This window comes from Amia ocellicauda, chromosome 18 (genome assembly GCF_036373705.1).
Source record: "Amia ocellicauda isolate fAmiCal2 chromosome 18, fAmiCal2.hap1, whole genome shotgun sequence".
Classification (NCBI taxonomy): domain Eukaryota; kingdom Metazoa; phylum Chordata; class Actinopteri; order Amiiformes; family Amiidae; genus Amia; species Amia ocellicauda.
Genome location: NC_089867.1, coordinates 22,178,594 through 22,199,869, shown reverse-complemented (window position 1 = coordinate 22,199,869; position 21,276 = coordinate 22,178,594). Strand labels below are relative to the sequence as shown.

The following is a 21,276-nucleotide window of genomic DNA, read 5'->3' as shown; positions in this document are numbered from 1 at the left end:
CGATCGCGTGGCGTTCGACAGAACCAGCGTCCGAACTGAATAATTGGAGTTAATTGTTACATGCCTTGATTGGCACCTGTTTTGTGTTTGTGCGGTTTGCATTTCCCGGAGACTTGTCAAATGAACGCTGCCAATAAGATGTCACTTGTTGTGCAGATCGGTATTCGATGTATTTCCGTGAATATGCTGAGTGTAATCTAATTATTCTTTTTCACATTATTTTTCGGGGGGTGCACGAATGATGAGAACCGACACTAGCATGACCAGTCACCAATGCGCATTGAATAAGTGGTCGATGGAGATGTAATAATGTAGTCCTGGTAGGGGTGGAGAAATTGGGTGCTTTTATAAATGATTCCCAATTCGTTCCCATTCAATCCTGTTTATATCTGAACTGCCATGACAGCCAGCCGGCCACTTGTTTGCTTTAATATTATTACCGAAGTTAGTCATGTCTAAAGAACGAAATAAACAGGTATATTAAAAACGCTGACTCATTTTACAGAGAATAAATCTATAAAATATACACACAAATCTAAATTATTACATATGTGCTTAGATCAAGAAATATTGTATATTCCTGGTAGCAGTCTTAGCCATGTTTAGTCATTTTAAAGACGTGATGTTTAACTGTATTTTAGTTTAAATGACATAGAGACATTTTAAAACGAGGAAACCTGGTTTTTTATGTCTATTTCTTGATCACTGCGCCTATTTCCATTAGCATCAGGTAATGCCATCGATCCGCACCACAATGGCCCGTTTCACGTTCACACACACTTCACAACACGCATGTATTAATAACGTGACAATAGTGTGCTCAACCCTGGATGCACACGTGTAATTGTCAAATGTGTGTCGTCGGGAGTGTTATTATGGCAAACTCATGTAATGTGCCTTTGTCGTGTGTGTTTGAGGCAGACAACTCCCTGTTGTATTGACATCTGTGGGAGTGGTGGACGACATGGACGTTTCTAGACACACACGCAGTCACATACAAGTGTGTATGTGTTTTTATATATACATGTGTGTGTATAAACGTGTCTATGTTGACATGCATACAGGATAATTGAAACGACTGGCTTCAGATCAATGATTGTGTTAATATAACGAAACGACACGTTGTCATGTCACAATCCGCACGGCTACGGGTTTAATCGGTCGCCTCTTGCACATCTCAGCCCATGTCTGCGGCGTTGACTCCGGCTGGAGCTGCTGCACAGGGTCCGGCACCGCCGGGCTCGCTAGGCCTCGGATCAGCTGGAGGAGCCCGGCTGCAAACATGGCTGCCCGGGAGACAGGGGCCCTGCCAAGAGGCGAGCGCCGGGACTGGCGGCCTGCGTGCGGTGTGTCGGACGCACAGTCCTCACGACACACTGTGTACCCAGGACAGCGCGACATGAACACACCTGCCTTGCATGTGATCCATTGTGTGGACATGCGTGAACACACGCCTCTGTCAGACCCCTTGTGTGCGGGTTGTGCTGTGTAAGCCTGTGCTGACTGCGCCGCGGGCTCCATTGTGGGGCTCGTTTTGCACAGTGCACATTCACATGAAGAATTATGTGCATATCAACAATAAGACAAAATACACCTACCAAAGCAAACAAACAGGGGAAAAAAACCGATCCAGAAATGCCAAGGTTACAAGGATACATTTATAATTCATGCCTGCTACTTTGACGCGTTTGGTCGGACACACTGTATGTATCGCCCTTTAAGTAGGAGTAGCCAGTAAGAGGAATGAAAAAGGAGTAGTTACTGTGTGTCTCAGTGTGCAGGGCTGGACTGCTGTCTGGGAGGCAGAGGATCTGTTTCCATAGCTCAGCTGAGATGCATACAGCTATGAAGTGAAGTACTGGCGTTGGTGATTTCAGAGCAAAACATGGTGTCAATGCCAGACATCAAAGTAAGAATAACATGTCTTCTGTTAGATTGTATGAGCTCTCAGAATGAAAGTAGAAGCAAGGAGAAGTATTGATTAATGGGGCGTTCACTCGAGGATCCATTAATCAGCAGCGGCCCTCAGGTCCTGATAGTACTACAGCTCCAGACAGTGCTGATTGACCTTGGGACCCCATAAAGCAGTCTCGAGAGGGGGCGATGAATTTACGGCCCCACCAATTCAGCCAGGCAGCGTATCGATTGGGCTACTTAAGGAGGGGACTCGTACAAGAAGTGCAGATCAGCTTCCCTGGAGGATGGCCTCATCGGAGTAGCTCGCTGCGGAGGTGCGCCCGACACCAATGGACAGAAAATATAACGGGTCTGAGTGGAGAGAATGGAGGATATTAGTTTATCCTCAGCAGTTGAAGATCTTGGGCCTCTTCAACGTCAATTTGTCAATTCAGTCAAAGCATCACATGACGGCACGTTCTGACTGACTGGTTAATTACTCTGACAGATATATTGCTCTGGCTGACCTGATTGCAGTTTAAAAAGTGGCCTTTTAATGTGAATGAATGAATGGAGGCCAGATTCCTAATCAGATCTCTGTGTTCGCCATGTGATAAGCATGGTATTTACAGCTTTAAATGTTTGCAGGGATAGCAGGACGAAATATTGAGAGCTAATAGTATTGAAAACCCACACTACGACCTGGTTATTTCAAGCTTGCTAGCTTATCTCGTGTTCCTCTGAAGAGCCAGAGCATATTAATAATATAGCATTGCTCCTGGTAGATTGTATAAGACCCAGCATCTTATTAAGCCTGGAAAGTATAAGACTGGGGCTGGTTGGCTTCTCTGTCGTGGCGCTCCGGTGTTAGAAAGTGAGACGCACCACTTGTGAAAGAGTTCGCCAAAACTCTGCTGTCTTATTACACGGCGGCAGGAATGTGGTGTTGCTTTTAGAGATGCTGACAAGTGAGTGACGTGAAGCTTGCGTTCAGATACAGTTCTTCAGTAGGGACAGACCAGGAGTACGCTTTTACTTCTTCTTTTCAATCCTAATGTACATAATCTTGGCCTTGGTGAGATTTTTGGATGACTGGCTCGATGTAAAAACAGATGTTCCAGATCTAGGTGTGTCTCACTGAAGGCCCAATCTTCTGTCACTTTGGTCCTTCTCTGTGTAACTCTGTTCCCAGGATTATGAGGGGAAACTATTTTTGTTTTTACACCCATATACTAAATTTTTTCATTTTTCTTTCATAATATAAGACCCTGTAGCCGTGGTCTGCAGAGTAAGGCCCAGGACACATCAAAGCAGAGTGCTAAAGAGTGCTTGGTTCAAGCCACAGCAAAGCAGCATCAAATCCTGCTTTTGGCTGAGGCCTAGGGCTTATTAGTTTTATTTGCCAGGAGCCTCAGTGTTGGGCGTTGCTGTAGAGCTGAGTGGTTGTTGTTGCTGGAGGTGAATCCTGTATGCAGAATAATCTGGACTTGACTCTGACTGGGCTGCAGGGCAGGTGTGTTGTGTGCGGTCGGATTCAAGCCACCATCTCTTGGGCACAGCTCTGAGCTCCCCGCGCGGCACAGCCAGAGAGCGGTCCCCTGGCACGGGGGATTGGTACCCTCTTGCATTCAGAGAGGGTTTACGTCACCACAACCGCAACAAGCTCATCCACTATGAGTGTGAATGTTGCTGTCCTGTGTATTTCTTGAGGGAGGCTCATCTTGTAAAAGCTTCTTTTTACACACAGCGAGGGAATAGTTAGAGTGCACTGTTCTTTGTGATGTCATTTATTTCAGTTGAAGTGTTCTTGCTTGAGACAACCAGCTCCACACTCATCACTCTAGGAAATGATTATTATAATATTTCGTAGAAGACGCCCTTTTCCAGGGCAGCTTACAATTGTTACAATATATCACAGTATTTTTACATACAATTACCCATTTATACAACAGGGTTTTTATTGGAGAAATATAGGTACCGTGCTCAAAGGCACAACGGCAGTGTCCCTGGGATTGAACCCACAAGTCCAGAGCCCTGACCACTCCTCCACACTGCTGCCGTGTTACTCTCAGGGTTGTAGTGTTGTCAAGCGCATCTGTCTGGGAATGGCATTCAGAAAATGAAGGGATTGGGCTGACCAAGCATCGCCTGTAACACGTGTGTGTGTGTGTGTGTGTGTGTGTATGTGTGTGTGTGTGGTTTGTTGGTGAGTGCAGGTGCCTTGGATCTAAATGGGTTAAAAGGGGAAAAATAACTCCCCAATATGTTTATGTTTAAAGTGTCCGTTGATCTCCGAGATTAGTCAACCTCACTGCAGGGGCTTCCACACAGCTGTTTAACCCAGCGTGTCGGGTGTCAGGTGTTGTGATCACGGCCTGTCTTCGCTTGGCACCTGGTTAGTGGGGGCTGCAGGGGTGCGGCGAAGTGAAGGGAGGTGAACCACCACCCCACCAGCTCAGTTACCTCCCCCTGTAGAGCAGTGCTGGCCAACACTGCTCCTGGAGATCCAAAATTCAGCAGATGTTCTTTGCTTTTGAGTTTCTATTGGGTAAAGAGGTGGCACATAAAAACTTTGGCTCAACCAGAAACCCCCCAAATTGGCAATTGGGGGCTCCTACAACTTTTATACGCTGTCTCCCAGCAGTTCCTTTCAATATCCATAGCCCAGCTGGGAACCCGCGGCACAGTCCATGTGTAATTACACATATTGGCTTCTGCCTTCCTCCCATCTGCACCAGACAGGGAGCTGAACAGTTGTCTCCAGGCTTGGCAGGAGGCCGGTCACTCCTCTGCCATTGTCTCGGTCCGCGGGCTGGACGACCGTCTGCTACTGGCGGTTTTACGGCAAAGGTCACAGGGAGTCTGCCGTCGAGGTTTTAAAATACATTCTTCTCAGAACAGAGCTGCCATGAGATCGACCGTTGCCTTTCAGGAGCACGCCACCAGGAAGCCTGCAAGAGGTTTTCTCTCGGTCCCCTGATTTGCCAGGGTGCCGGCTTCCTGGTGGCGTGCTCCTGAAAGGCATCGGTCAATCTCATGATCCACTCCTGTCACTGACAGTGTAAATAAACATCTCCAAATCCTGCCGTACAAACGCGGGCATTCAGCCGGCCGCCACCAACTCCAATATTCACGGATATCCTGCAAATCTTCCAGAGTAATCCTGAAAATCTGTTAATACCCGCCTTTGCCCGGCGGACCTTATTGAGAGAGCCACCCAAACATAGCAGAGGGCCAGGGTTAATGCCGTGTGTTAGAGTGTTAACTGGGGCTTGTGTGTGCTGCTGCCGCCTGTGAGATTAGTTGCATCCCGCGTGTGTGCATTGTTGTGAGTGTGAGATCCTCAGTGGGGGATGTTTGTGATGTTTGACCTGTGGGTTATGCGAGTCTGTGTGCCCTGCACTGCACATTGTGTTTATTTACAGTGCGGTGCCCGGGCGACGGAGAGCGCGCTGTACTGCGTCCGTTTCTGTGCGTGATGCTGTGAAGTCTGCATAGCTGTGTGTGAGGGTATTTAAAGCATTTCTCTTCCCCACATGGGGCCATTGGTGGGAGATCTGCAATGTCTGACATGCACCCCCACAGCATGAGGGTCAGTTGTCTCAATGAACCGTTTTAAAGGGCCTATTCAAAGCAGCCTAGGTTCACTACAGGTAGTCTTCTGGTTTCACACCTTTAAAGATACAATCAGCCGTCTTTGAGCTGTCCGGATGCCTTGTTTAATGTCATTGTTGCATTTAGTTTTTTCTAGTGGAAGGATTCTTGTTTTGTACATAGCTTTGAAGAGATTTTGTTTTTCTCTATGGTGCAACTCTCACCACAGTTGTTTTATTGCATTTTCAGCAAAAGGAGAAATGCTATTCACAGCCACAGAACAGCTCAGGAATTGCATGCCAAAAAATGGGGGAAAACTGATTTGATATTAGACTATACAAGCATGTACTGCGGACCACAGTCAGAGGAACATACTGTCCTTTTAGAAGAAGCAATTATCCAGTTACAATTATCCATCACATTAGGAAACATGAGTTTAATATAGGGTCCCTAGTATATATGCCCTGGAGGAGGATCTCTTCTGACAATCAATGATGCATACGAGTCCGAATGCAGAAGCGCCGAGATGCTCTGACATTGTTGGGACAATGCGACAGAGGAAATAGGGCAGAGTTTGCTCGGATGAAGAGTAATCTTGTGCTTTTCTTCAGAAATGCAGAGGGGAACGGAATGCTATTTCTGAACGCAAATAAAACTGGATCATTAAAAAACAAAGGGCAGTTTTATCAGTGTGCTAAGATATAATCAAAAGATGGGACATGTTGCTACACATCGTTAAGTTGGACAGTTTTTTGTTTTTTTTGTTTAGTATAAATAATTCAATAGCAGTTCTGGAGAAATAGTCAAATGATCTCTAAAGGACTCGACTAAACTGGATCTGCAGTTTCTACTGATCTGGACGTGGGAAAAAAATAACTTCTGCTAATGCTGCAAAACGAGTCACAAATCACTTAGATATGCAAGACCTCCTTTAATGAATATTTGATGTTGTTTGTATCAAATTCTGAAAAATCAGCAGAACTTTTCTTTAAAATTCCTTTTGTAAAAAATAAAAGTAAAGTGGAGCAAACTTTGGGTGTTGCGACAAGCTTACGAAATCCCTCTCGACAGGCTACAGCATTTCGGGAACAGTGTGTCAAGAATGTGTCTGTTTCCAAGGTGTTCTGTAGTGAATCCTGGATTAAAACCTGCTTGTTTGCAATCGGGTCAGCTGGACATCGGCGATTCATTGAATTATAGCATAGTGCATTATCGTTGTCTCTGCACGGGGCGAGTACGGTGTGTGTGTCTGCGCATCGGGTGGAGGTTCGGGGCTTTCAAGGTAAAATCGCTATCTGGGATTTTACGAAGAGCATTACCAGAATCCCATTGAAATGATCCCTGCTAAGTACAGCATTTTGACATCTGTTGTGCTGAATTATTAAACCCATCATGCCCCTACGTGGATGGATGTACACACCCTTCGAACCCCCAGGACTCCCCAGCTGCCCCCAGAATAGTAATCTCTAGTCCCAGTTTCTCAATCTCCCATCACTATACTTCACCTCTTTAGCGTCTCTAACCCCCAGCCCACAAAGATCCCCCCCCATGCAAAACCTGCCTCATTGCAAACTGCATTGCCAGACCCGTGTATCAGAAATCAATGGCAAAACACTTAACTGGGGCTAAGGTGCAACGCAGCGGGTTTGGTGCTGACACAGCCGGGCGGAGAGGCGTCCCACTTAACTATGAACCGAGGAGCGACAAACAGAGGCTGGTTCTACCTGGGATTGTGGGAATCCCACCTCATCTCTTGGCTGACGAGTGTCACACCCACTCGCCTAGTCTGTCTCCATCCCTCTCCCTCAGTCACTGGGTGGTAACCACTGTCCCCCCCTGCCTCTCTGTCTCCCGGCCCCCCAGGCCTGCTGAGTCTGACACATCACAGCCCAGCAGGTGGGATCGGACAGCCTTGTCAGGGGGTCCTGTGTCTCGGGGGGTCAGAGGGCAGCCCTGTGGTATTCCTGGGGGAACTGACAGCAGTGGGTTGACGCTGTGGAGCAGCCTCACACACACTATTAATAACCCCCCGCACCCAGCTCCCTCTCTCCCACACACACACACACACACACACACACACACGTTTTCTGTCCTCCTTTGACTGTGTGTGCAGGTCTCCGAAGATCTGCCCCTCCTCATTGCCCTCCTCTGACCCCAGGCCTCCGTGTCTTGTCTCTCTGTCCCACAGCGTTGTCAAGGAAGAAATCTCCGATGATAATGCCAAACTGCCCTGCTTCAACGGGAGAGTGGTGTCCTGGGTAAGTAGGGCTCACTGTGCCCCCTGCTGTCAGCAAACACACTGCCAGTGACCTTACAGTGTTACACACACACACCCCCACAGAAAACAAAACACAAATGCCACCGTTTGACATAGAATCCCATATAAGAGCATTGCAAAGCCCATGTTTAGTACCACAGTAGGAGCTATACCATTATAGAAACTATACACTACATTGATGCACCAATGCAATGCTAATAATTGATCGCAGCTGCAGTGTAAAGTAATGCTGTTTTTTCTGTTATAATCCAGCGAAGGGTACAGTCAAGCGCAGTAGCTTTATCCTTGCTTGCCTTTGTTTGTATCCCCCCTTGCTTGTTCTTCCCCGTCAGTGATTATATGGCACCGTAGATCAGCGAGGAGGGGAAAAAGAAAGCATGCCAGGATCTTTCATAGGAGCCGGCCTTGTTTGGATACAGTGTTTGCTCGAGAATTAACGTAATTTATTCCGCTGCCTCCTTCTGTCGCCATATTAATAAATGCATAGCTGCAGATTGTTGTTTTGGCGGGCGCACACTTGCCCAGGCCCCTGTGGAAGATGTATAAATAAGTTAAGAGCACTGTCTCCGTGTCTGTACACAGCTGGTGCTGGCGGAGAGCTCTCACTCCGACGGAGGGTCCCAGTGCACAGAGAGCCAACCGGAGCTGTTGCCCCCACTGGAGAGGACTGGGGGCATCGGGGACTCCAGACCGCCCTCCTTCCAGTGAGTAACCCTGATGGACACACACTTATGTACTCCCACGCTTTTTTTAAATGTCTATTATTCATTTGGCAGATTTTTTAATTGGAAGTGAGACACATGGGTGCCAGTTTTTGTTCTGTTCTTTGTTTTTTACAGTTGGAATTGTCCTGGAGCATTCTGGGTAGAGTGCTTTGCTCAAGGGTACATTTGGGATTTGAACAACACTGCCTTCTGGTTACATGTCTCCAATCCTAACCGCAACTTCACACTGCTACACGCATTGAAGACTATACAATTGCCCATTGTGTACTGTTACAAGAGCCACACACACACACACGCACACACACACACACACACATATTAACTCACTGACTCCTACACACACGCGGTTGTGAGCACACAGCTGTTTCACTGCCTTGTTTTGACCTGACTGGAATGTGGATTTATCATCTGCCTGACTGGATCAGCAAAAACCAAACGCCAAAATGTACCGCAAATCGAATGCTTCTGCCCAGTTTAATTGATTTTAACGGAATTTAATTACAGTGCCTCCATGCACTTTCGCCCCCCAAAATAATTAAGCAATTGTGCCAATACTAGTCCTTTATAACGTGATCCAGATGTGCACATCAAACTTGCGGAAAAAATGGCCCCAGAAGCCACACGCGCATAATGTGCACGGGAGACCCCGATGCGTGTTTTTCTTCATGCTTCGCTGAGTAGACATCGGCGATGTGTTTATCCATGCATGCAGGAATATACGCGTCCAGTGATCTTTATAATAGTCCCATAATGCAAGCACTCCCTGGCAGCGCTATAAATAGCCATGATAGCGTAAACAGCTTCTTCGGGGATAGGAGGCCGTGGCTCTCACTCCGCGTTCGCAGTCGGATGGCAGACGTAATCAGACACTTCACTCTTACTCACGCGCCATGAGGAATAAATAAACACAATGGAATAAAATAAACTGCTGGAAGAGACGTCCGGGTTCTGTCTGCAGCTTAAGTGGAAAATCTGAAACATTTGAATGGGAGCCTCCGTTGATGCGCTACAGACAACATCTACTTGTGGCCACGGTTTCAAAGTGGAGGTGTACACAAGCCCAGAAAGATAATACACACACACACGGTTACTGCTTTGTGTGTCTAATTTTCTGCCTGCTCGAGGTACAGTTATTACAGTTATCTTCAGATCTGCACAGTGAGGGTGTCTTTAAAAAGGGAGTTTTGAGAGTAATGTATACAATGTAACTGTAACGCAACTACAGATCTTATTAAGAGAATTGATTGTGGCTCACTGGCCTATACGTACTGAATTACCTGATTAGATGAAACCATATAATTCCATACCACACCATTATATTTCTGATGCACCTTTACCTTTCATCAGCACAATAACACGTAATGACAGCTTTACTATGGAATGATTATTACTTCTGTTCTCATTGAGGAACACTTTCTGCTTTCTTTACATTCAGTCCAGACTTCTACAGAAAGTGTTTGACAGAATGGACAGCTTGTTTCCCTTTTTTCCCTTTCCCCTCCCCTCACTGCTTTGTTGTGGTGTGTGCATCTGCAAGTTGCCAAGCTCTCATTCTAGTGTATCTGCTGCCCTCCTGTGGGGAAATGTCCTATCACTGCTGCCCCCCCTCCCCCAGGCACTGTGCCAAGTTATTTCGATGACAATAGGGTATACTCTCTGTACTCACTGAACGTCACCATTCCCTCGCAGTCAAGAAATAGTTGGTGTTTCGACAGCAAGGTAATTTTCCTTCCTCGTTTTCCTTTTTGTCGTTGTTGAGGATTTATGATGTGGGAATGGATGTGTGTGCTGCTGTGAATTAATACCAGCTTCACTCCATAATCCGGATTATCGCATATTAAAATCACCCCTCTTCGTATCCCAGAGGTGACACGGGGGTCACAGCTGCAGAATTCAAATTTCATAATCCCGTACAGAAAGAGTTGTCCATCTGTCTCCCTGTCAGTGTCTCTGCACGCTTGGCAGCGAGTGTGTCATGATAAGCATGATCCCGTTAAAGAAACGCATCTCCCGATTGACAGCAGCATGTAATTAACATTCTTGTGGAAAAAGCACTATGTTTTTTTTCTCTATATAATATGCTCTCTTTTGGGAGGGGTGGGTGACCATGACTTGACCAAACATAGTTTGACAATGACGGAACAAAAAATCAGCTAGTAAAAGTCACTTCTGCAGTGAAATACACAACATTGTGAGATAGTTCACAATTTTTGTGTTCGTGCACTACAAGCAATCAAAAATATGTTATGCTGCACAAATTAAATAAGTCCTTCATGCAATTTTCATAATGCAACGCATGATTGATCTGAAAATAGATACAGAATAGATATTTATTTCAATACACATTTTTTAGCCTTTTTAGGGCTAAAGTGCACAATGTGAGAGTATCCTCAGTGGGACACTCTATCCTAACATCTGTATTTAAACTGGCTTTGAAAGAATAAGCTCTTTCACTGCTTTGTTTTGCAATGATTTGTATGGATTTTGTTTATTCGTGTTCAGTTCTGGCTGTACAGTACACTCTGTTCAGTGAGAAGAGAAATCCTGCCAATCGAACATGCCGAGTGCTGGGCAGATGGGAAGGAAACAGACTGTGCGAGTTTTCACCAGTTTATCTAGATGCGGCTGTGAAATTAAAAGAAAAAGAAGACCGTATTTTAAATTATTAGATTGAAGTAGAAAGTTCAAAACTCGGAGGGTTACCAGTACGCTTTTTGGTGTTTGTGTATTTAGTACTGCGCCATTTCCAAATTATTTGCTTATTCATCTTTAAATTGACCACACAGATATTCGAGGTTCAGATTTGGACAAGCTGTAATGGCGGAACTGATCCACAGGAGGGCAGCAGTAGTGCAGGCAGGATTATTGCAAAGCTACAGAGACTTTCACCTCATGTACTGATCTGTATGAGCCAGCACACCATTGGTAGAAACTTATATAAAATTGATATACCCATATAGAATAAGTGTGCATGAATGTGTGTGTATATAAATATATTTACATCTATACATGTGTATGTGTGTGTGAGCAGACGCACACACATCTGTGAGTTGCTACACATACACAGTGTGTGTTAGTCTGTGTGCATGTGTATATCCCTAGCCAGGGTGTCTGTAGAGGTCCATGTGACAGTCATGTTGCTGTGTTTAAGTGTCTTGTCTGAGCACTTGTGTATTGAAGTATAGTCGGTTGTCGGTGCAACTGTGTGAACACAATGCATCAGTCTGGTAGTTTTGGGCAGGTGTGTGTGTGTGTGTGTGTGTGTGTGTGTGTGTGTGAGATGAGGGAGAGGAGTGGTTTTGGGCAGGTAGGACTGCGTTCTCACCGGCTTCAGGTTTCCCAGCTGCCTGCGAGCGACTGACACATCTGCCTTGGGTGGGGGGAGGTTGGGGTGATTAGCACATCTGCTGTTACACCATCCCCACCTCACACCTGCCGCCCGGCCCGTCTCTCTCCCAGCTGCACGGACAGCTTCCGTTCTGCACTTCTCCGGTCACGAATAGAGACTGACAGCGTGGGACTGTCAGCGCACCCGAGAGGCGATGGACTTTGACAGGCACCCAGCGAGGAGAGGGAGTCACGCGACCCTCTGTGTTGGACTCAATCCCGGCCGACGCTCGCCCAGCACCTGACAATTGAGCGCCTGTCTTTCCAATGTTGCACGCGAATATTTGTTCCACCTGTGGTGATATTCATGTTTGCAGTGTGACGTTTCGGGAGAAAAATCTCTGATTGTGTACTTTTGTCAAGTAGCATCATGGAAAGTTTTGGGGGAATTATTTTGTGTGTGTTTTTTTATCCTCATCAGTTCTTTCTTCACATAGGGTCTTATTCCTATTTGGAGAGAGAGAGGGAGAGAGACATCAGGAGAACAGGAGAAATCCCTGGACAGCTTGAGTTTACATTTAGGCCCTATTTGCCAGCCATCCTCCTAAAAAGCACCATAATCGATTATCAGAGTTTACAACTGCCTGTGCACACACCAGCACTATCACTGATCAGAGCTATGTGGAAGACTGCAGTCTGTGTGTGTTTGTGTGACGGCTTGTGTCTGTGCTGCCTTTCAGTGCCAACGCAGTGGGCAGCCGGGACGGCCTGGACACGGAGACGGGCAGCGAGTCGCTTCTGAGCCACCGGAGGGAGCGGGAGAGGGAGCGGGCGAGGAGGAGGGCACGAGAGGCTGAGTGTGAGTTACATGGGGGAGAGGGATTTCATTTCCATTTCAGGAAGAGGGGACTCGAGGGAGCTACAAATCTGGATTAAATCTGCGACGCTAAGTATAAGACTTCCTGCGAATGAACACAAATTGGGAGAGAGCAGTTTACCGATCATCCAAAGGAAATAGGTGTGACTTTACATTAAAATAATAATGAGTAATTAAAACTGAGTTAGCATTCTTAAAACAATGAAAGAAAAACAAATCTTTATGAGTCGGTAACTCTGTCTGTTTGGCCAAAATATGTTTCTCAATTGATAATAGTGCAACTGTTTCTAATAATTATCTCTATTTGTATTCAAAGTAATTCAATCTGACTTTGTTGCCTTTCGAGCCCTTGGGAGGAGCAGTTTTGGACAATGGAGGTACAGTTTACAGTGGGAGACATTTTAAATCCTGTAGAAAGTTAAAACCGGTCATCAAAACAATTGAGAATGTAAAAGCCATAAATCGTACACAGCATAATTGCACTCAGTATAGATCGCTGTACGTTGGAGGCATTTCCCAGGAAGCTTATAAACCAAGAAGCAGCTAAAAAAATTCAGCTCAAAGCTACATTACAAAAGAAATTAGAAAAACACAGGTGGCTTACTAAGTGGTGAAATCGGCAGCGATCGGAGACGAGCAGATATATGAGAACAAATAACACGGCGATTAGAAAGGTAGCAGGGTTATGGAAAAGCGAGAGAGAGAAGATTTTTGACATTTTTTCCGTGTGACCCGGCACCTCCTGTCTGAAGGAGATGATTGCTTTTAGCTGCTTCTGTCATTCCTGAGCACCTCTCCGATTTCTAGAGAGCTACGGTTTCGTTTGTCAGCAGTCACACCTTATTATTAGAATTTATTATTTCCTTTGTGTGGTCGGTAATGTCATAAATCAACGACGAAGGCAAGAAGCAAACTGAAAGACGCAACGGATTTGTGTGCTTTTTTTGGAGATGAGGGAACTACGTGGTCTTGGTTTTCTGGGAAGTCTGGCCGATTTCCAAAGGAAGGGTCCTTTTGTGTCCTTTTTATTTTTTAAGGAATCCCTGGAATGTTTGATTTTGTGACACAGACACGCACACACCCAACAACCGCACGAGAAAAGCTATGCAACCACAAAGGTCACTTGGTACACCAGGGCTTGTTTCTCTCCTAACAAGAGAGTTTAAATGAACAGGAGAAAGGTTTGGAACTGAGAAAAGGCCATTCATCCTATAGATCCATTCGTATAAAGGGAAATCAGTATAACATTCGAAAGACAGGTAAAGCTTGGGTCTGGGAACAGCGTCTTTACATGAATGATCAAGGAGCTGAGATTGAAAGTCAGTAGGGAAGGAACCATATGTCGAGGAAGTGCGGTTTGCCACATAAGTTTGCGGGCATCGAGGGCGAGGCGCCGGTCTTCTCGGCGCTCCGTCGCCGGGCCGAGGAAGAGCAGAGCAGCGCCGGCGCATCTGGACTCGTGACGGAGGTGTCTTCAGACCACATGATTAGAAGGTGTTGAGTTTGACGCTGACAGGATCTCCAGTGCGTCTGTCAGCAGGAGAAACCCACACACGCCCCGATGCGCTTTATCATCTGATGTCAACGATCAAACCTGCACGATCTGTCGTCGGCTGTCAGCGCTTCTTCTCCTCCCTTCCTCAAACCGTTTGCTACTTTGATCCCTCGCATGAGAGAGAGAGAGATATACCAGACTGTGTTTTGGACATTTTGTACACATCATGCAGTTCTTTACCCCTTTCTTGCCTACTGGACCCCTTCAGCCCTTGTGCTGTACTGCTTTTTGTTTAGTTGTGGAAGGAACCCTCTCTATTCTAATGCCTCCTTTCTCTTGCCAGATTTCCCAGGGTCTGAGCTATTTTGGGGAGTGATTTTGATCAACACACAATAACAGCCAAGGCCTTGGTTATAAACTCCTTACAACAGACACACTCTCTCACTGTAATCCCAACCCCCACGTTCTCTCCACCACTCTCTGCCTGTGTTAGACCCCCCAAACTAGCCCTCATTAACAGGAGAGACCTTCATTAACGTGGCTTAATTGGGAGACCAGGAAGGAGGGGGGGGCACTTCTGGTCTCGTTAGGGAGACTATTGTGGAGGAGAGGAGGATGGAGAGGGAAGGAGATGCGATGCACGAAAGGAGGGGAGTTCTCTCCAGCTCATTAAAAGAGAAAAGCTTGGCAAATAAAGAGCGTGGGGGGTTAGTCTTTCTGTGTGCGGCCGAACATTCACTGCTTTGTTGTGGCTCTGTGTGTCTGTGTATTGACCAGCCACAGTGTTTTAAAAGTGGTCCCCTCAAAAGAAAAAAAAACAATGTACAGTATCCATCACTCATCGCTTGGCGAAAGAGGAAAAAATAGGGTTTTTTATAGTCTTTATAAGGCTTAATATTCCCTACTATTATTAGTATGTGTTCTTTGCTCAGCGTATTATCCCCTGGTATAAGAAGGATGTATTTGGTATATAGGACACCTATTTCCACCCACAGCTCGGGGAACACTATCTCCCGTCCCTGCTAACCTCCCTCTCGTGCCCGAGCTCGCAGTGACGGTGTCAAAAACTGCTGATCGCAGACCAAGGTGTTTGCATACTGTGCTAATTACCTCCCCGTCGCTGTGCTTGACAGTGGTTATATCGGTGTTTGTTCTCTGTCTTAGAGCACCATATCTTTCCTTAAACACTGCAGTCATTTTTTCTGTGTTGTACGCTGCTTTAAATGTGTTTCACCTGCTGTCAGTGGTATCAACGGCCTTCCAGGACATAGAAGTCTTTAGCTTTTTTCTTGTACAAAACGAGAAAATTAGAGGAGGCCCTGTGTGCATTTGAGGAGTGGTGGTATCTCCCTATCTTAGGTACCTACCCCCACCTTTTTCCAATGTACAACTGAGGAATTGGGTCAAGGCTAGAGCGGACCTCCCAACCTGGCAGCCTCCGTGCTCCTGTGTGGAGTCAGTAGTAATGGAGTTCTTCTGAGGTGGAGAGAAAAGGCTATTTTGAGATTATATTAAATTTATATATAATTCCTATGTCGCTTCCTCAGAATAGCAAGTAGCAGATCAAGTGAGGAAGTGGTAATTATCACCAGGCCTCTCTCTCCACTGTCTGCGCGATGGCTGCCTGCCTTAACGAGTTCTTTAGCGTTAATTAACTCTGAGCGGTGGGGAATTGGCTCTGTCACTCTTGACAAACGGGCGCATCTCCGCTGTCTCCCGAAAGCTCATCATTTTCCACTGTGGGAATGAGAGCAGACACGGGACAGACGCAGTACAGCGATAGCAGCCACGCTCGGGCAGAGTGAGGTGGCGGACGTAGATCACGGCCACCGGGTCCGCACAGCGAGAGCGCGTTAAATCGCCCATATTGCTCATTTCCCACTGGAATCGAATCCATTACGCCACATAATCCTGCGGTGGTTCAGACAGTTCACTTTTATTAATGCGTCCTTTAAATTAGAAATCGCGTTCAGCATGTGAAGTCCGCGCCGGTCTCTCCTTTAAAAATGACGAATGCGCTTAATAGGCAGCACCGCGTAGAATTCAATTTCAATTTTGCACAAAGAAATGCATTAAAAAACGACAGTGGGTGTAAAAGACGTGTTTTCATCACTGTTCTTCATATGCTTATGTGGATTGAGTTGTAAATTAATATACCTTCCTCACACACTTCACTCACAACGGTTGCTTATCAGACTCACTCACGGATTGCGATGGAGGCATCCGACTTGAGAAGCGAGGTTCGGCAATTAACACTTCCCATGATGTAAATTGACATTATACAGCTTGGAGAGGGGGGGTTGGGGGGTGCGACAGCTCTGAAATCCCACAGGGATGTGAGCTTCCTGGATTTACTGAGGCCTCACCGGCAGCCGGAGGTCATGGCTTGTCAGCTGTCACAGTGAAGACACGAAGCAGGGGCATGCCAGGCGAGGCGAGGATTTAGTGGCGTGCCTGCAGATAACTTCACCAGATCTCTGCCAGGCACACACCCAGGGAGTATCGAGTGCTCAGAGACGCACACACAGCCTCGACGGCGTTTCTGTAGAATGCTTCAGATTTCAGTCACACACACACAACATTAGCACCCGAAGAGCACAGAGTCACACATACGCATATGGTGTCGCTTGCTGGCACAGATGGGGCGCGAAGCATTAATTGACACCCCCGTTTACAATCCCAACCTGCATCTGTAAATTTACAAGTAGAAAATCTCGGGAGGGAACACAGTTTGCGTTTCACAGAGACTAACAATGCCCTCGACCCCCCAGTGCGCTCAGTGTGTCCACGCTGCTGGGGCGCTCTCTGCACAAGCTCTCCTTGTGGTGGCCATTAACCCTCGCAAAACCGCAGTGGCTTCATGCGTGCAGGAAAAGCATGGGGAGAATAAAAATGCCTTAAAAAGAGCAACGGAGGGATGGAATGATTGCAGGATGAAGCAGAACGGAAATGGGAATCTCAGTGACTCGGTAACCCTACACTTGGTGTCTCTTTAATAAGCGTGAAAGATTTAATAATGCTGGAATGGGCCGGAGGGGGTTGTGTGGGACAGGCAGCAGTGGCTTGGGGGCTGCGTGTGGTTGTGTGAGCATATCCGTTTCATTTGAGGAGCTGAGCTGCTGGAGCAAGAGGGTGAGGGCAGGACTGACACACTGGATGTCTTCTCTTGTCCTCTGTGCACCAGTGCTGGACATTTGGTAGTGGTTTAGTGGGCATTAATTTGCACATTGTGTTTATACATGTATTTATCTTGTCATATCTCTGGGATCCAGCCCACTGCTGATTAGTCTTGCGCGATACTGTTGCTCAACTTGTTTTGTGCTTAAACACAAGAGATGAGAAGGCTGCTACTGCGCAGTATAGCACTGTAAATGTATGGCACAGGACAGACAAAGGAGCATTGCAGTGCCCATTGCAAAGTAGGTGACTGTAATTTAAACAATAGCCTGAAAAACCTAAGGACATCGCCGTTTTATGATTATTTATTATTTCAAATAAAATGGGTATGATTTAAGAGTCGGGCTGTTGTATTTCAAATACCTTATTTGTGAAAGCCTGCTATATTCCTTTATAAGGCAGTAAAAGTACAGCAGGTTTATTTATGTCCAACTGTAGTTACAAGTCCCACGCATGTAATTATCTGATGATGTAGTGCAAAACGGGCAGTTTGGTGGCTTTCCAAGATAAAGTGGGTGTCGGATAGGAAAGGGAGAGAGTGGTTTAAGTGTAGCTATAAGTTACATTACTCCCGCCGGCTAGCCTAGGCTCCTAAATCATCTGCTGGCACTGATACTCACCTGCAGCGGGAGGAAGCCGGAGTGACAGATCACCCACATCTGATCCGAGCAAGGCCAGTCGGACCCGCTGCCCTGCTCGGATCAGATGTGGGTGATCTGTCACTCCGGCTTCCTCCCGCTGCAGGTCTGTAGCGCCCTGCTACGTCACGTCGAGTCCAGATTGCTTAATTGACAGCCAGTGCGCGTTCGCGGCGTGGTTCGCGTGGGCGCGCCTGGCGGCGGGGGCGGGCAGGAGCGCGCTCCCGGCAGCAGCGCCGGGTTCAGTCGCGTCCGTGTCGGCGGCGAGCGAGGTAAGAGCTTTCATTACTGTCACAGAAACCGTCACAAAGCCAGGGCTATAGGAAAAAGCACTCTGATGCATCATGTGTGTAACAAAGGGAAATGCACACTGTTGTAATGGTAACAGAAGCCTTGTATAGCGTGCAAAGCTGGCAAGTTAATATGCTGTGGACAACAGGTCATAGTTACAATGTTTCTTCTGGTTGTAGCTTTTATATTATTTAAAACAATGCTGCATTATGATGTAATGAATGTTCTTATTGTAGTAGAACTCGTTTCCGCCAGCATTCCATCATTCTCCTGTTGTGTTCCAGTGGAGAAGCTCCAGTTAGCGCAGTTTGGTGCGGATTGGTGCTGATGTGATATTTAAACGCTTTCCAGTGCCCATCCAGCCCTGTGCACCTGCCACTCACGGGCTATAACTTCCCTTATATAATGTGTAAAGCGGCTTTGCGGAGGTGCGAATGAAGAGGGTTTTCTGTAGAAATGCAATTGCAATGAAAGCTGCGTTATGCGCTGTACATAAGCCCCCGTTGCGCTGCGCGGGGGGGAGGCGATGTAGATCAGCGCTGTTGCTGTTATTATTGACCTGGCATTGTCTTGCCTTTCAGACTGTTGTAATCGTTTGCAGCCTATGATTTTATCACAACAGCAGCAAAAACAGCATTATTATTAATAATAAAAATAATAATGTACACATTTTTTGATGGTGATTGAAATACTACTAGTATTACTGCTAAGATTGCTGAATTGCATATTATTATTATTTGCAAATGACAGTTTAGTAAGTAAAGCTGTCAGTATAACTTTACAATTTGGAAACTGGTGCCACTGTAACTGATTGTTGTCATTCTGGAGATTTATTTGCGATCAGATTCTCCCGGGATCCTCCCACAGAGTTACTTTTTCCCGGGAAGGCTGTCCCAGTGGAAATCTCCCAGTCTGTTCCACGTGTAACATCAAACAGCAGCCTAGGCTAGGATGCTTCCTCCTCAGATAGGGGCAGTCGCTAGTTCCCTTTTTACATTTCATATAAATCAGTCATAACAGCAATTAAATCTGTAGGTTATGTATCTCACAGGAGTGACGCATTCCTGTACCACACAGGGTCTTTTGTTTGCTTTGGTTCTTTAACTCTTTTGTGTGATCTGTTGCAGATTATAGCCCATAATGATAGGCAATCTTCTGCTTATTTGTAGTTTAGTAATATGCACATGAGTTGATTTTGAGCAGGGTGCATTCTGGGATATTACAGGTAGTAATGACATGTCAACAAAGGCTGCCCAATCCAGTCAATGATAAGGGAATAGGAAAAAGTGGACTGAATAACTGTGCAACTGCTCAGTAAAACTTCAGCCATAGCAAGGGCACATGCTCTGAGATTTTAGCTCAGTGTGGAGATTGTTCAGGCCTCTGCCACTACTATTTTCCCATGACCCTCCCTGAGATGAGTACTTCATCAAGGCGGAATGCAGCCGTCCTTTGTCGGACAGTAATGCTCTTTCCAGATGAACTGGTGACAGATGACATGAACTTGACAGCTACAAGAAATTATAGGATATATTAAACTGTGGTCAGAATCATCATAAAGAAACCATGTGAACTGTACAGCAGCAACGGTAATGCCTTGGTTTTTGGGGAGGCTAATAACCCCCAAGCATGAGCCAAGCTCCCAGTACTGTATCTAAAAATATGTATGATTTACTTCTGTTCCAACGCAATCTCATCTGTTTTCGGTAATGGTCTAGGAAGGGATGATGGTATCCTTGAAGCCAGCTGATACAATTAGCGAGTGCTGCTGTGAGACAAATTCAATCTTTGGTATATACCCCAGCTGTGCCCAGATGTTGAACACAGGAGTGACTATCATTTGCAATGATTTCTCTCTCTCTCTTTATTTTTCTTTTGTTAGATTTGCTTCCTTTGACAATGATCTACATATTTGCCTTTTAGATGCATTCTAGTGAAGATGGAATTGAATAGAAAATGACTGTTACACCTCCCTCTCTCTCTCATTCTCTCTCCTCCCTCTATCTCTCTCTGCCTCTACTATAGATAAGAAGCCAGCAGCCTGCCAATGAGCAGACACTAGCTCTCTGCAAGATTATTTAGGATCAAAAAAATGGAAAAAGGCAGTGAGAGACAGAAATGAGTGTTTAGTTTGGGTGTGTTGTTGTTTTTTTATAGATCTTAGCAGATCAGAAAGTGAGAGTGTGTGTGTGTATGTACAGACACAATTACTGTATATCTATGTGTGTGTCAGACCACCCCTTCCTGTCGATTGTGCACCTACACAACTATCGTGTAAATATACAGGGGTGCGTTTATGTGGTGTGTGTGTAGTTCTGTACCTGGCACAATCAGTGTCTTCTGTACAGTTGTGTAGTGAGTGCTGGCAGCAGTGTGTGTGAACAGCTGTACAGGAGTGTGTAGCGATGGGCACGCCCACTCTGCTGGAGTGTTTCGGTCACCCCAGGAGACCCCCGGCCCAGCACGGGGCACCGCGACATCACCGCCTTGCCAGAGCCTTCCAGCCAATCAGGTGCTACCCCGAGACCCAGCCCCGCCCACAGCAGTGTACGTATGGGAGGGGGGTGGGTTGCTGTCGAAAATCCCAAGCTCTGCTCAGTGTTATTGTAGGTGATCTTCTTTTTGTGAGAGCTATGAAAATATGAGTGGCCTTTTCACATTCCAGCCTCTCTCAGTCAATGAAGCTTTGACAGAATCTGCTTTGCCTTTTGAAAACCAGCCCTGAAGGAGTGAACAAGCCCCCGTAGAACCAGTGACCTTTCCTCACTCACTTTTCTCACTGTGTTTTTAGGTGAAGCAATAGGTATTTTTACAAACCTTCATGTGATGATTGGTCTCATAAATCCAGTCTTTGTTACTCATTCGTCATTCTTCTCTCTCTCAAACACCTGCAGACCTCTCTAGTCTCCTCTGCGTCTGTCTGCTTTTTACCTTTCTTTTCTCTTAATTTCTAATTCCTTTTTCCTCTTCCCCCTTTT

At 46.2% G+C, this 21,276-nt stretch overlaps 1 protein-coding gene across 4 annotated transcripts in view; it reads left to right on the top strand.

Moving 5' to 3' along the window:
• Window positions 1-21,276, top strand: part of LOC136713424 (segment polarity protein dishevelled homolog DVL-1) — a 33,871-nt gene that overhangs the window by 1,650 nt on the left and 10,945 nt on the right. For 2 of the 4 annotated variants that reach the window (XM_066690493.1, XM_066690494.1), the window contains exons 2-4: window positions 7,679-7,748; window positions 8,351-8,472; window positions 12,561-12,679. In XM_066690493.1, coding sequence (XP_066546590.1) covers window positions 7,679-7,748; window positions 8,351-8,472; window positions 12,561-12,679 — 311 coding nt within the window. Of the gene's footprint in view, window positions 1-7,678; window positions 7,749-8,350; window positions 8,473-12,560; window positions 12,680-18,201; window positions 20,846-21,276 lie in introns of those variants that run through there. The other 2 variants (XM_066690496.1, XM_066690495.1) reach the window with 2 other exon arrangements.